Here is a 14,791-nt window from a genome sequence, read left to right as displayed (position 1 = left end):
GCTCACAACACATGAAGCAGAACAGCATGGGAAAAGATGGTTTTGCAGCGCATGTGTGGTTATTATGCACGTCAGAGCAAAATCATGTGTCATTTCCTCTCTCAACCCTATGAGAATGTGCATGACTAGAAATAAGGAACTGTCCTAGACTCTGCAGTGGTGATGGTTCCGCTTAGATTGAACCAACGGTGCCGTGTTTCATCTTTCTGATAACATCCGTATGATAGCAGTAATGTTCTGGTCTTTGTTTTAGACAGTATTAGGACAATCACCGCATCTTCTACTCATGATTGTGAGAATTTATAAATCAGCTCCTTTACAGCTTAAACTTGATTCAGCTCTTAGAAAGGTCATAGTACACATCAGAATGTGTGAATAGGTTCATGCGCAGTAGGAGATTTCATTAAGATCAACCCTTGTGTTTCTTAAGGGTCAAAAAAAAAACTTTGAAAACGTGTCATGCTCATTGCATCACCTTTGCTCTTTATGACCATAAGATTCTTTTTTTTTGGTGTCCCCTAGGCTAGGCATGATGTCTGAACGGCACACAGTGCTAGGTACAATAAATGGTAGTAACACAGGATATCGCTGCCTTTATATCCTGGCGGAAATATCATTATGTGTGTGCGCACTTAACTGCCACTACAATTTTATAATTACAATTCAGGAACTCTTTCTAGGCGTGTCGATAACGACAAAAAAAGTGTCAACGACGGTTACCGATATAAACGCGACACCAACAATGAGTGGTGTTAATTGTTCAGTTCTTCAAGGCAAAAATAAACTTCTTGTTGATGATACAAAAATGAAAAAAAAAAAAAGGGGAACCATTTTCTCATGCTGTCTATTTGTTTCTTCATGCGGTCCGGTCCATACATTGTGACCAAAACCACTTAAACACACACCATGTTGTAATCACAGTTCGTACGCAGGAACTTCCGGGAAGGATTTAAAGACAGCGTAACACATTGACCAGTATGTTTAAAAGTTCAGCTACGATCATGTGTGGGAATGCCGGTGTCTTACTGTGATTTGCATGAAACAGCTGTGACTCAGTTAACCGACGCATGGCACAGTTCTAATGATCACTTTGTCAATGTATCAGATACCAATAAGCAATATTTTAGAGGTGAACTCACAAAACCGTATTGATGTAACCATTAAACGGGAAGCCTTTGCCAAAGTCAACAGAATTGCTCATTCTTTTTTAGTCACTAGTGGTTTCTTTTTTTGGGCTTTCTGCTGCCGCACTCTTGTTTTTTCCATCTGAACAGAGACAGCGATAATTAAACACACTTGCATAGAGTCAGACAGAGATTAGATCCAATTTCAGACTCGGTACAAGCTGCTTTTATTGCAGAAGGAAAAACGGGTCACTCTGGGTGAAACGGGCGCTTTTGTCTCATTTCTTTTTTCATTTCCGAGTCTTTTGTCAAAAAGTCTCGGTTGGACCAACATCATGCGCAGCTGGCGCTGTGTGCGGCGCACGTGCTCAGCGCCAAACAAAAGCAGGGCTGTACCAGTACGGGTACGGCAACCAAGGAGGCTCAATAAAACCGATAACAAAGCTGGCAGCTTGAGAGGATGCTTTCACGCACTTCATTGTTCTTTGGCTGAATGCAGCCCCATGCAGTCATCCCCACTCCATTGATGAGCACTCAGTAAGTCTGTTGCTTTTGTTATAGCCTGAGACTGTGGTTTTTGTTGTTGTTGGTTTGTTTGTTTTTATTTATACAGTATGCGTTTTGCATCACTTATTCTGAGGCTTGTAGATCTCTAAATATGACTTACAACCATGTCAAATGTTTTCCTGTTTATTCTTATATGCTCACTGATCATCTCTGCACTTGAATAATCAGTGTAGCTCTTTATTTCGGGTCTCTGTGTTAGAATAGCGTTGCTCTGGACCTCATGTTCGCATCACTTCGACTTGAGTCTTTGTTTGGTTTGCACTATTGTTCAGGCCATCTGCCTTAACTGTGCCATTGACCAAAAGGCTCTCGCACCCTTGACTCCTATTGACAATTGACAGCCAGCAGGCCTGATTCATAATCAATCACCACATGCAGCAAGGAAGACAAGGATTATGTAAATCACTGGTTCTCTGCTTTTTTAGGGCAGTGGTCGAGAAGTACCTGCTGGAGAAATCCCGCTTGGTGTCCAGAGAAAAGAATGAAAGGTAAATAAATGGCCTGTGTTCATACCATTTAATCCTTTATATAACCTAGCTTCAAAGCTTTCTTTTTTTTATTATTTTATTTTACAAGTATCATGCTAGTTTTTTTTGTGGTGTTTTTTGCTGTTTTTTAAGCATCCATCTGTATCAGTGTTGAGCTAATTTATAGAATGTGAGAACTAGGTGAGATTCCCATAGTAGTTTGGAAAAACAATTCCTAATGGGTGTAATATAAACACAGCTGATTAAATCGGAGCCAGAATGTGCTTATCTCGCTATTATGACCTGCCATTTTGTCTCACACGTAGAAACTACCATGTGTTTTATTACCTGCTCGTGGGAGCTTCTGAGGAGGAACGCAAGGAGTACAAGCTCCTGCAGCCAGAGAACTACAGCTACCTCAAGCAGGTGAGCACGGGTTAAAATGGGCTTTATAGTCTTTCAGAATGGTGTTTATGTAACTGACGTGGTGTAAAGTGATGCACTACGCAATGATACTGTATTTCTATTGCTTTATGTATTAATCATTTCGTAAAAGCATTTCGGTCGTGTGAGACACGGATGGGGTCGCAGGGTTTTTTTTTTGTTTTTTTTTCCCCTCCAGTTAGATCACAGCAGGGCTGTGTCCAACACTGTCTTCTTACAAGGGCTGTTTAAAATGAAAGTAAGCAATGTTAACAGTATTCATGCTGTATAAACAGCACATGGGAGATAACTGCTGCAACTCTTCTGCAGCAGCAAACACACTGCATCATCTGTGATAATCCAAACTTTGTGAAAGTTCTAACTGCCGCAGAGCATAGAAGTGAAAAGACTATTGGATTAACAACCATTATGTGATCAGGTACAGCGGTAATGTGTTTATAATATTTACAAATAGTTGCAGGTTATATTTACTAAACATACGCAAACGTTTTTCCGAAAAATGTTGAGAAACCCTGACCTCTAGTCAGGGCGGAAAGAGTTCTAGCCATTCTCTTATACCAATCTGGGATTTCAGGGCTAACGTGCGTCCTGTAAAGTCAGTCGTCACGTCCTGGCTGCTTGTGCAGTCTCTTAATTCAGCTGAACATGTTCAGAGGAGAGTGCTAGATTCTGTCTTCTTAATGATCAGCTAGCATAAACAGGAGAAAGTGTAAGGCCGTCCTTCTGAACCAGAGAGCCTGCTACAGTACGCATCTCTGTGTACTCATCAGAATTCAAATAAAAAATCTCCTGTTACCGTTCTACCTGATTAGCCAACCTTCACTAATATTAATCTAGTTGTTCTAATCCTGCTCTTAATGTGAAGGATGTCACTATGGATTTTCACCACAGTTAGTCCAGAACCTGCTGTGTTTCTTTTTCTCATTTCCAACAGCAAAACTTTACCATAGAGGATGCAGACGACCTTCGGCACGACTTTGAGCGCCTGCAGCAGGCCATGGAGATGGTGGGCTTCCTTCCTGCCACCAAGAAACAGTGAGTATAATAATCTTGTAACAGCTCGTCCCGAAAGGTTTTTATTCCTCTTTTACCACAGCAATTACAACTTTGATTTATTATTGAATTACATGTTGCATTTTTATTCGTTTATAGTTGCATTAAATGTTGTGGAAGCAATTTTAGGTTCTGAAGTACTATCGGAGTTTTCCGATAGTGACTGAAATTAGTTGTTACGTTTTTATTTTTTGTATCCCTCACTGCAGAACCAAAAGTCCAGGGGGTGACCTTGGTTCCGATTCAGCTCCTCCTATCTGGGCTGAATCTAACCAAAAGTCCAGAGTGTGGGACAGTGTGGTGGTGTTCAGTTTTATAGAGCAACTTGTGGGTTAGGGATTACAGTTAGGATTACAGGAGGAACGGGACCTTACATTTTGGTTCAGCAAAGACGGTCACTGTCATCTGGGATAAAGACAGCACAAAATGAAATCTCCAGGATAACCTTCTGAGGCATGCACTTAACTTATATTACTTGTCTGAACGGTGGAATAATAATTTGTGCTGCCCAGAAAGGGTAAAAATGTCCCTGGTTGGAAAATGAGACAACATTCTGTGAATGCCCAGTGCACTCCTTCAAAACAAATGTAGTACAATTAGTTTGAAACCGCTGTATGACCCCTGTAACGAGTACAGACACTCATTTCCCAGATTTCAGCTACATGGTGAAGTTTGTTTATAGAGTACAGGGAGTCCTACTGTGTCCTGAACCACAACAGTGTGGCTTGGTGATGTCCATGTAGACCTGAATATGGTTCGAATTGGAGATTTGTTAGCTGTATTAACCGTGTAGGTCCAGTGCCAAATTAGAGGAGCAAATTCTGGACATCATGTACGTCTTGGCATTTGGACCGGGTGGAACACTTCCTTTAAGCTTATTTGCTTTAAGCGTTCCTTCAGAAGTAAACAAATGACTGTGGAGCTGAGCAGCATTGAGTCACTGCTTTAAGTAGCTCATACAGTTTGTTGCTCACACCCTGCACATGTTGATTCATAGTTTATGTTGGCTAAAGAGGATGTACATATCTGAACCAGAGTGAATTATGTAAGGAATAAAACACTCAGCATTGTGCAGTTATAGGAAAATAATCAACAATAAGGTGATGTGTGAGAACAGAGTTATTGTTCTCTTTTAAGGGATTTATTCTTCTTATACCGCAGCAATTTGTCAACAATTAGAATGTTTACTTTTTGTTTATTTAAGAATGAAATGTGCCTTTTTATCCCTTAGATACATTTGAGTAGTTACTGTTCTCACTCACATTAGTAGCGGCTTTAAACATCCATTCCCTCACCAGCCTTTCTTTCTTTTCTCTTTCGTCAAGTTAATAAGACAAAAAATGCAGCTTTTAATTTGACAGAGAACCAACAGAGTGTAAACTCCTCTGTGCTGAAGAGTCAGAAAACTTTGTTACAGCTTTACCTCTGACTGTTACAAAGCACTGAAACTGGAGACTCCTTCCATAAATGTTAAACACATCTTTAATGGAAATAACACCATATCAACTGCTACATGTTTATTTTATATTGTAGTTGAATGATTTTAGTTTTTGTAGTGTCTGCTGTACAAGTCCCTGTTATTGAGCTGTTGCTGTAATAACAGTGCGTTATAACGCGCACGTTAATGTAAGCCACTGATTGCAGTTGCACTACTGTCAGACCTAATGTTAGAAAATTAATCAACACCTTCAGACCAGTCTGAATTGAGAACATCATAACACTGTGGTGTAATTATGTTTAATGACTCTTTCAGGATATTCTCGGTTTTATCGGCCATTTTGTACCTGGGCAACGTCACCTACAGCAAGAAAGCCACAGGCAGGGACGAGGGACTGGAGGTGGGACCACCTGAGGTGCTCACTAACCTCTCAGAACTTCTCAAGGTAAACAGCGAGAATCCGTTATAGGAATTCCTCTTTAAGTTTAAATTTGATTAGGATTAAGCAGAAATATGTAATCATGATGGCAGTATTACTACTTGTAACAATGTTGTACAAGCAAAAAAAAGAGTATCATGTTGCGTCCACAAAGAAACAACCTTTTTTTGTTTAAATGTTTTGTTTTTTTTAAAATTTGGTCTTAGTTTAAGTTCCTCTTCTCAGGAATTTTTTCCTCTTTGCAATTACCAGAGTGTTCTTTAATGCATCAGTTCACACAGTTGATGCAATCTAACAGTTTACATCCGAAGTTTCAGGAAGTTCTGAATAGTTCTGAAGTGTGTGTGTGTGTTGCAGGTCAAAGAAGAGCTGCTAGTCGAGGCGCTAACAAAGAGGAAAACGGTTACCGTCAATGATAAGCTGATCCTTCCCTACAGCCATAGTGAGGTACAGCAGGTCATGTCTTCAATGTCACATACTCTTTATGGGGAAAAAAATAGCTTGTTTTTTTAAGCATGTAAAGCCACTCAATTGATGGACTTCACTCTCTCAGTGCTTTATTCCTCATAAAAATACAAAAGCAGATTATGTACCTTAGTGAGAGATTCAGAGGGAACTGCATGACCGAAAACCCTCGCAGATTACTTGCTAACAGTTTTTGTTTCCTCCTCAGGCGATCACAGCACGAGACTCCATGGCTAAGTCTCTGTACAGTGCCCTGTTCGATTGGATTGTCCTGCGCATCAATCATGCGCTGCTCAATAAGAAGGACATGGAGGAATCTGTTCCGGTGAGATGTTGTTACACTGTTCTCCATTAGACTGGAAGTTTTTTTTTCAGTGGATAAAATGACTCATTATAGCTAGGGCTTTCACAGTAACTGTAATAATGTAAAAACTTTGGTTGTAAGATGTGGTGGGGGTTTTTTCCCCCCCTTCATTCAAAGAAGTAAATACTGTAGATATAACTGTACCGTTTGGGCTTAATCTGCAGCAAAGGGTGCATGAGTGGGACTGGTTCTGGCTGTAGTGCATGAGCAGCCCTGCCTCAGGCATTTTGCCACTCTAGACAAGATGGTGCTTTGCCTCCCCACCTGATGTATTGGTTTTTTTTTAATTATATGAAGCTTTGAAATCAATTATGTAATATGCGTTTATTTTAACATATAACAAATAAAATATAACAATATAATAAAATAATAATAGGAACACTTGTAAACCTGCTCATTCCTGTAATTATTCAATCACCCAAACATGTGGCAGTGGTTCAGAGTATAAAAGCATGAAGGTCAAGAGCTTCTGTTAAAGTTCACGTCAAATAAATTAAAATGGTTGGAGAGCGTATGTTGATCATTATACAAGCCTTTGTTCATAGCGTAAAGATGTTTTACAGCAGTGTTTGCCAAACTGGCTTCTAATCTAATGTGTGTGCACATGTGGGTTTTTTTTTTTTTTTAAACATTTTTATTTTAATTAATATATATATATATATATATATATATATATATATATATATATATATATATATATATATATATATATATATAATTTTTAATATATATATATATATATATATATATATATATATATATATATATATATATATATATATATATATATATAAGACATTTATATAAAGGTGTCTCAGCATATTCTAGAATGGGGGAAAACCCCACAATTTTAGTCCAAATTTAACTTTTTCCTGAGGAATAGAACATAAATGCAAATCCTTCACCATTGATGGACTGAATAGGTGTAAGTACTACTAGAAATTCGTATCCAGTAGATGATTTGCCACATATGGTAGGAAAAATAACTGAAAAAAAATTGTGCCTCTAAAAATTATAGTAGTACTACTATCATCATCACTACTACTGCTACTAAAAATAATAATAATAATAATAATGAGATAGAAGGGTAATTTTCAGTGTTGTGATTAAAATATCAAATCAGCACTAATAATTATTCATAAATTCTCAATCTGCATTAATATTTCTTGCGACCAGAGGACTTCAGTATGCTTCCGAATGCTTGCTCATACATTTGACCCTATTCTTTTATATCTATTTTCTGCTCGCAGTGTTTGTCCATAGGCGTTCTGGACATCTTTGGCTTTGAGGACTTTGAGACCAACAGCTTCGAGCAGTTCTGCATTAACTACGCTAATGAACAGCTGCAATATTACTTTAACCAGCACATCTTCACGCTGGAGCAGGTCAGACCACACGCCATCTTTTAACACCAACACTTGGGTGTGATTTTTGAGTTCTGTGCTGCTCATAATTGAGCTCTGTTCCATGTATGACAAGTCTGGTATATTTAGTCATTTTGGTTGTGTTTTGCATGGGCAGGAGGAGTATCAGGCCGAGGGCATCACGTGGCACAACATCGACTACACTGATAACGTGGGCTGCATTCACCTCATCAACAAGAAACCTACCGGACTCCTCTATTTACTGGACGAGGAGAGCAAGTAAGACTAGGATATCAAACCACCATCTCTGTCTTGCTTACTCAGAGGTGGACAAATACGAATTGAAAAAAAAAAAATAGCCTGGACATGAAATTTTGTCCCAGGTGACAGGGCTACTTATTAGTCCACCCCTGTTATTAACATGTTATACTATAAACTGCACATACAAGCCATGTTGCATGCTCTTTACTTTAGAGAAAGATATTTTTCTCTGCATTTCTCATTTGTGTGTCTGTTTTTGGTGTACTTCTCTTATTTTTGTCTCTGCAGTTTTCCCCATGCCACAGATATAACCTTGCTGGCCAAATTTAAGCAGCAGCACGAGAGAAACCACTACTTTGTGCCCACGCCTGTGATGGAGCCTGCCTTCGTCATCCGCCATTTTGCTGGGAAGGTCAAGTACCAGATCAAGGTAACATCCACAACTAATATAGCCTTTAAAATGTCTGGTACTTGAATGCCGCTCAGTGTTGCTGTAATTGTGAGCATCTTTCCTTCTTAGATGATTTTTAGTGTTTCAATATCATAGAATTTAGTTGTGTTGATGGTACATGCGTGCATAGTATAACAAATAATAATAATGTTGGTAATAAAAAAAAATGGTCCACTAGGGTTGACTGCCATGGGATGTTGAGAAATTTCTATAACAGCAGCTCTGGCATGAATGCGGCTACAAATCACAGGTTTATTTTCTGTTATCTTTTTTATGTATGTATGTATTTATTTATTTATTTAATCGTAACAGCTCATTCCCAGGAGCTTGTACAGCAGATGCACCACATAAAGAGATTAAATATGTGTGTAATCATCAGTTTTCTATATATAAGGAAGGAGTCTCCAGAGTTTTTAACTCTTTGCAGTTCCTCAGTAACATGAAGAGCTGTGCTTTTTTATTATTATTAACTTCAAGAGAGAGAAAAAGTAGAGGCTGGTAAGGGGACGATAAGTGATAGCTTTATTTGTTGACGTTCCACGACATTCAGTGAAACTACAAATGGATAAAAATTATTGCTTGTCATTTGTTATCAATAAATTAATAATTGTAATTCTTGGCATAATGTTGTGGTGTAAGAGAAATAAAATACTTCGGGTCACGCTGTTGTACAGGAACAATCAACTTCAGGTGGTAATAGTAACTTATTGATCATTTTCCTTTACACCATTCCCCCATGTTAGTTCTTGGACAAAATAGCCAGTATTTTCCAGCTTTTGTACTCATCTACTTGTTCCACCCTGGCATGTTTGTCAATTCGTATATTCGAATCCTGGCAGGATTTCCGGGAGAAGAATACGGACCACATGCGGCCGGACATCGTGGCCCTGTTGCGCAGCAGCGATCGGGCCTACGTGCGCCAGCTGATCGGGATGGACCCGGTGGCCATGTTCCGCTGGGGCATCCTCCGTGCCGCCATCCGTGCCCTTGCTGCCTTCAACGAAGCCGGACGCCTCTGGGCCGCCAAAACTTCTGGTACGTCCTGTAGAGTTTAGCTTTTTAAGATCAGAAGCAGATTAGTGCGAAAAATCCAAGGTTTATTTTTAGCCTGTACATTTAAAGAGTGTGGTGTGTGACGCACGTCTGGATTTGAGACGATTAAAACGAACAGACTGAGAACAAAATAAACAGAAGGAGGTATTGTTTGAGTCAGGAATTCGGCGAGTCTTGAATTTGTTTCAATAGAAATCAACTGTTTCTTGCATGTGGCATATATTTGTGTGTTTTTCCATGCAGGTGTGGTTAGACCAGTTTCAAGAGTTCCACTGGGAGAGCTGCAGAGGTCCAACACGCCCATCGAAAGGATGTATCGGTAAGGCTTAAACTAAGATTATCTATGGATAAAGACGAGAGAAAGAGAAAGCAGGAAGTGCTGTGAGGAACTTGATCTCTTCCTGTCCTTTGCTTTTTGTGTGTGATCATATGACCTGTCTCACCTCCCGGAGGCGCACTACAGGCAGGTTCTCACAAGTCTACCCCAACATAGCTCCCTTTTTTTTCTTCTTTTTTTTCCCCCACTCATATATGTACTTTACATTTTATATTATGATGCCAAATCGATGATGTTAAGATGCTAATGTATTGTTTATTGCCTTCAGTGCTTCTCCTGGTGTTTCCTGTCTGACTCCATTTTTCTTCCTCCTGTGGGTTAGAAGAATACATTGGTCACAGATCTACCTCCCTGAGTCCATTCTGTGTTTCTCCTTTACAGCCAGGCTTCTATGCTCGATTTCTCTTTTGATCTCTCAGAGGAGCGCCCCCTAGAGGCTTTTGAGGACATCTTTGCTAGTTATGAGAGTAAAAAGTAAGTGGAGGAGATATAGCACAGCTGGGGGTCTGTCAGGAGGAGCTGGCTGCAGTGGGAAGGACTGGGACATGGAGCTATTTGTGCTAGTCTTACTATTTCAATGAAGCTTAATCTATCTTTATTACAGATGCACCAAATATATTCTGTCGAGTGAATAATGATGCTAAATACTTTGCCCGAATAAGGCTCGGCTTTTTCGTTGTTATTGATGACTTGTACAAACCGTGAGAGCACAGGGCCAGATAAATTCTACACAAGCCTCTGAGTGCACAGCTACATATACTGTTGCTATCAAAATTATTCAACTCCCATTGCAAATCAGGTTTATTGTCAAAGTTTACAGACTTTCAGCTGTCCTACAAAAGTAATTGAAATAGTTCAACACAACGAATACTTTAAGTGGTTTCCCCAAATTCAACTGAAATTGCAACTTATAATGACCTCCAGTCTCAAATTTATTCAACCCCCTTAATAATATCCCTCACAACAGCACAAATATGTAAAACCGCTGTTGTCTCCGCACACCTGATGTAACTAATCGAGGGCTTCATTAGTTGCACCAGGTGTGCTTGAGCTGGAACACATGAAATACCTGAACTGGCTAGGGGCAGGAAAAGGAAGCCATCAACAGCTGCAACCAGATTTCTTAGAAGGTATGTTGTGAAAAACCCTCCAGTGAGGGTTAGGGGTTGCAGCACGCAAACTCAAGAATATTACTGAACTGGAGGACGTTGCTCATGAGGAATGGGCTAAGATTCCTCAGGAACGCTGCCAGAAGCTGGTGTCTGGCTTCGCATCTCGTTTGCAGCAGGTCAGAACAGCAAAAGCGTGCTCTACTAAATACTGAAGATGCTTGCCATGAAGGGGTTGAATAATTTTGAGACTGGAGAAGTTATTATAAGTTGCATTTTCAGTTGGATTTGGGGAAACCACTTGAAGCATTTGTTGTGTTTTTAATTATTTAAATTATTTTTGTTTGATTTGTTCATAGCAAACAGCTGAAAGTCTGTAAATTGTCAATAAACCTGATTTGCAGTGGGTTTTTTTGAATAATGTTGATTGCAACTGTAAGAGTAAAACATTTGTGTAAACTTGAATCTGTTGTGTGGTTTCATTGCTATAAGAGGAGCACATGGTGCTACTGTGAATCAGAACGACAGCAAACAAGTGCACAAATTTTAAGAATAGTTTCTTTATCAAGTTTTCTGCTTGCTTTGGTTGGAGAAATGGCAGAAGAACATTGGAACACGGTGGTCTATGCTGTTGTAGGAAATTGATCAACGACCGAGTGGTATAATGAAGCAGAGTTACTGTTACCACCGCAGAGCTGATTATTTTCCTACAGCATGTCCTCGAGTGTCGTCTTCCTCTTATATCACTGCGATTTGCAAACTTTTACGATATACTTTTTATCCATCTATAGTTACGTGTAATGTTGTGGAGCATCCATGAAACAAGTTAATTCCTGTTCTCACTTATGTTACAGCAACTGTAAACAGTAATTCCCTCACCAGCCTCTCTTTTTTTTTTTTTTTTTTTCCCCCTCTCTCTTGAAGTTAATGCATGCTCTGTTAATAAGCAATCCAGTTTCTCACTGTAGTCTATTGGTTAGTAAACTAAACCCATGATATTTATGGTAATGCACGTTTTTAAAGTCTAATTCAATTGTGGGATAGCAGTCAATTAAAAGCACAGAGTCTTAACCCTGGCCTCCTTTTTATGTCGTTAGTAAAGACAATATTAGTGAATAAAAACAGGCTAGTGGTTTATCAAGGTGATGTCCCGTAGCCTCCTCTGCCAGCACATCCTGTTTGACCTCCTGAGCTGTGTGGTAGGTTTTATAAGTGCATGGACCACATGGAGGCAATCAAACAGCACCAGTTAACGCCAGTATCATGAGATTTGCACCTGCATGGACTTCCTCACGTCACTGTTTTTCCCCTGCACTCACAATGGCATGGTTTTGTAACAGCACAACCATGCACCTGATTAAGAGCCCCGAGTTCAACGTTGTGGTTGCAGATGTGAGTCACAGGCAAGCAGGACACGATGGTGAGCCTTCATGGCACCGTTGTGGTTGTGATTTTAGAATTCAAGCTTCCTGTGGTTCTCCATCTACTACCATTGTGTGTGTGTGTGTGAGAGAGATGTAATATATGCAGACTGTGTGCCCTTTGGTGTATTTGGTGGAGGAACCTTTCCTTTCCAGAGGTGCATCATTAACTGTTGGGTTTCTGTCCTTTTTACCACACCCTACCTCATTCCATCTACACCTTCCCATCTCTAAATGTGAATCAGCGACATGCATGCCCAAATTATCAGCTCCATTAAGGACTTGCAGTTGGATGGCGAAGACCCACGTAAGCTGCTTCAGTCGTGGGGTCGCCTGCGCTTCCCACGCCACCTTCTTCAGTGAGTCGGTCCAGAGAGACCCCGTAAATGTTGACCCCTGACCCTAGTCTCATATCTTATAGCGAATGACATTCTTTTCTTGGCTAAGCTTAGAGTTGACTTAAATTGTAAAAGTCAGATTTATAGTGAATGCTCCTGAACCCGTGCTGCTTTAATAGGCCCTCCTAACATGTTTGGGACTAATTTGTGCCCAGCTGCGCCAGGTAGAAGAATGCAGCATTTACGAGCCTTGAGCTAAGCTTCATTAGGCTCTCTTGAACTGTTTTTGCCTGCCGTGCTTGTTTGTGTTCTAGCTTACAAATACCCCCCCCCCCCCCCCCCTTATGTGACATAACTGCTAGGCTCAGTTGCTAACCTGCTGCATGATCTAGCTAAACGAACCTGCTTTTCTCTAAAGCAGGGGTTCTTGAACCTTTTTTTTTTTTTTTTTTTTTTTTTTTTTTTTTTTAGTCATAGTAAAAAAAAAAAGATTAATTCCCTGGACTCCTCTCAGTACAGATTTATTTCATGAGTATAATTTCAATGTGTACAATACAACTTTGGCTATTTATTAGACGCACAGAGCTTTCTGTTCATTCAACCCACATGCAAATGAATTGAGTTCTGAACAGGATTTGGTTATTTTCTCAGTAGTTATCACACATACCCAGATGTAGTGGATACAGTGAGGGGGAAAATACGTTTTTGGACACTTCTGCTTTTGTTATTTAATATACTTCCAGTGCATATGTCCACTTCAAAATTTACACACTTGACTTGCTTATAAATGTGAACAAAAAAGTATGTTCATAAACGTGTGTTTAAAATTTTAATTGATTCTGGCACCACAAATTCAAATTAGTACTTTGTTGCAAACCCACTGTTAGCAATTATAAGAAATAATTACCCTTTTTCCTTTCCTTTTTTTTTTTTTTTTTTCCCGCAGCATTGTTGTTCAGTGTTGGCCCATTTCTCTTGGCAAGTAATTTTCAATTCTTCAAGGTTATGGGGGTCCCTCTGATGGACATGCAGTTTCAAAATCCTCCATAAGATTTTAATGGGATTCAGATCAGGTGATTTATTCATCACCATGCAAGGCCTCAAATAACAAAGCCAAAAGTGTCTGAATATTTATTTCTCCTGACTGTAGAGGATAAGTTCACTCTGTATTCTAGTGTCATTTTATTAGTGTCAAAAAGTTTTAAGTAACTCCAATACCAACCGTACAGTGGCCCAGGAATACACATTAATAGTGAGTTGTTAAACCCCTAATAGCTGAAATAGTCAAGGTGCATTAAACGTGAATCCTCTCTCTTTACAATCAAGCATTTTTTTAAAATGATGCAGCAAAATAGTATCACATTTGTCTTCAAGAGAAAAGAGATGATCCATCATTTTCTCTTCTCATTCCTTTATCATTCTCCTCCTCCTCTCTCATTCACTCTGCTTTAAATGCCACCTTTAATCACTCTTGCCAGTGCATGACTCACAATAACGACGTACTAACCCCCTCAGCCCGGTCCCACCACATGCTCAAGCACTCTATTCATCATTTACAGGAAGAACAAGAACACCAAGCACAAGCAGCTGATTCCGAAGGTAAAGTCGAGTCACTGCTCGTTTTTTTTTTGTATTATTATTATTATTATTACTTTTTTTATTTATATAAATGTGTTTGTGTGTGTATATTATTTTTATATATATATATATATATATATATATATATATATATATATATATATATATATATATATATATATATATATATATATATATATACACATACACACACACAGTATCTCACAAAAGTGAGTACACCCCTCACATTTTTGTAAATATTTGATTATATCTTTTCATGTATCAACACTGAAGAAATGGCACTTTACTACAATGTAAAGTAGTGAGTGTACAGCTTGTGTAACAGTGTAAATTTGCTGTCTCCTGAAAATAACTCAACACACAGCCGTTAATGTCTAAACCGCTGGCAACAAAAGTGAGTACACCCCTAAGTGAAAATGTCTAAACTGGGCCCAAAGTGTCAATATTTTGTGTGGCCACCATTATTTTCCAGAACTGCCTTAACCCTCTTGGGCATG

General features: G+C 39.2%; 1 protein-coding gene across 13 annotated transcripts in view; it reads left to right on the top strand.

The window, feature by feature from the left end:
* Positions 1–14,791, top strand: part of LOC128613365 (unconventional myosin-IXb) — a 68,257-nt gene that overhangs the window by 31,277 nt on the left and 22,189 nt on the right. For 10 of the 13 annotated variants that reach the window (XM_053634055.1, XM_053634057.1, XM_053634054.1 and 7 more), the window contains exons 4-17: positions 2,117–2,179; positions 2,485–2,584; positions 3,537–3,637; positions 5,409–5,538; positions 5,890–5,979; positions 6,206–6,322; positions 7,612–7,746; positions 7,883–8,004; positions 8,275–8,416; positions 9,277–9,472; positions 9,734–9,809; positions 10,209–10,301; positions 12,603–12,716; positions 14,255–14,294. In XM_053634055.1, coding sequence (XP_053490030.1) covers positions 2,117–2,179; positions 2,485–2,584; positions 3,537–3,637; positions 5,409–5,538; positions 5,890–5,979; positions 6,206–6,322; positions 7,612–7,746; positions 7,883–8,004; positions 8,275–8,416; positions 9,277–9,472; positions 9,734–9,809; positions 10,209–10,301; positions 12,603–12,716; positions 14,255–14,294 — 1,519 coding nt within the window. The remainder of the gene's footprint in view (positions 1–2,116; positions 2,180–2,484; positions 2,585–3,536; positions 3,638–5,408; positions 5,539–5,889; positions 5,980–6,205; positions 6,323–7,611; positions 7,747–7,882; positions 8,005–8,274; positions 8,417–9,276; positions 9,473–9,733; positions 9,810–10,208; positions 10,302–12,602; positions 12,717–14,254; positions 14,295–14,791) is intronic. The other 3 variants (XM_053634058.1, XM_053634059.1, XM_053634060.1) reach the window with 3 other exon arrangements.

The sequence above is a fragment of the Ictalurus furcatus genome, chromosome 10, assembly GCF_023375685.1.
Source record: "Ictalurus furcatus strain D&B chromosome 10, Billie_1.0, whole genome shotgun sequence".
Classification (NCBI taxonomy): Eukaryota; Metazoa; Chordata; class Actinopteri; order Siluriformes; family Ictaluridae; genus Ictalurus; species Ictalurus furcatus.
This window is presented reverse-complemented; position numbering and strand designations above follow the sequence as displayed.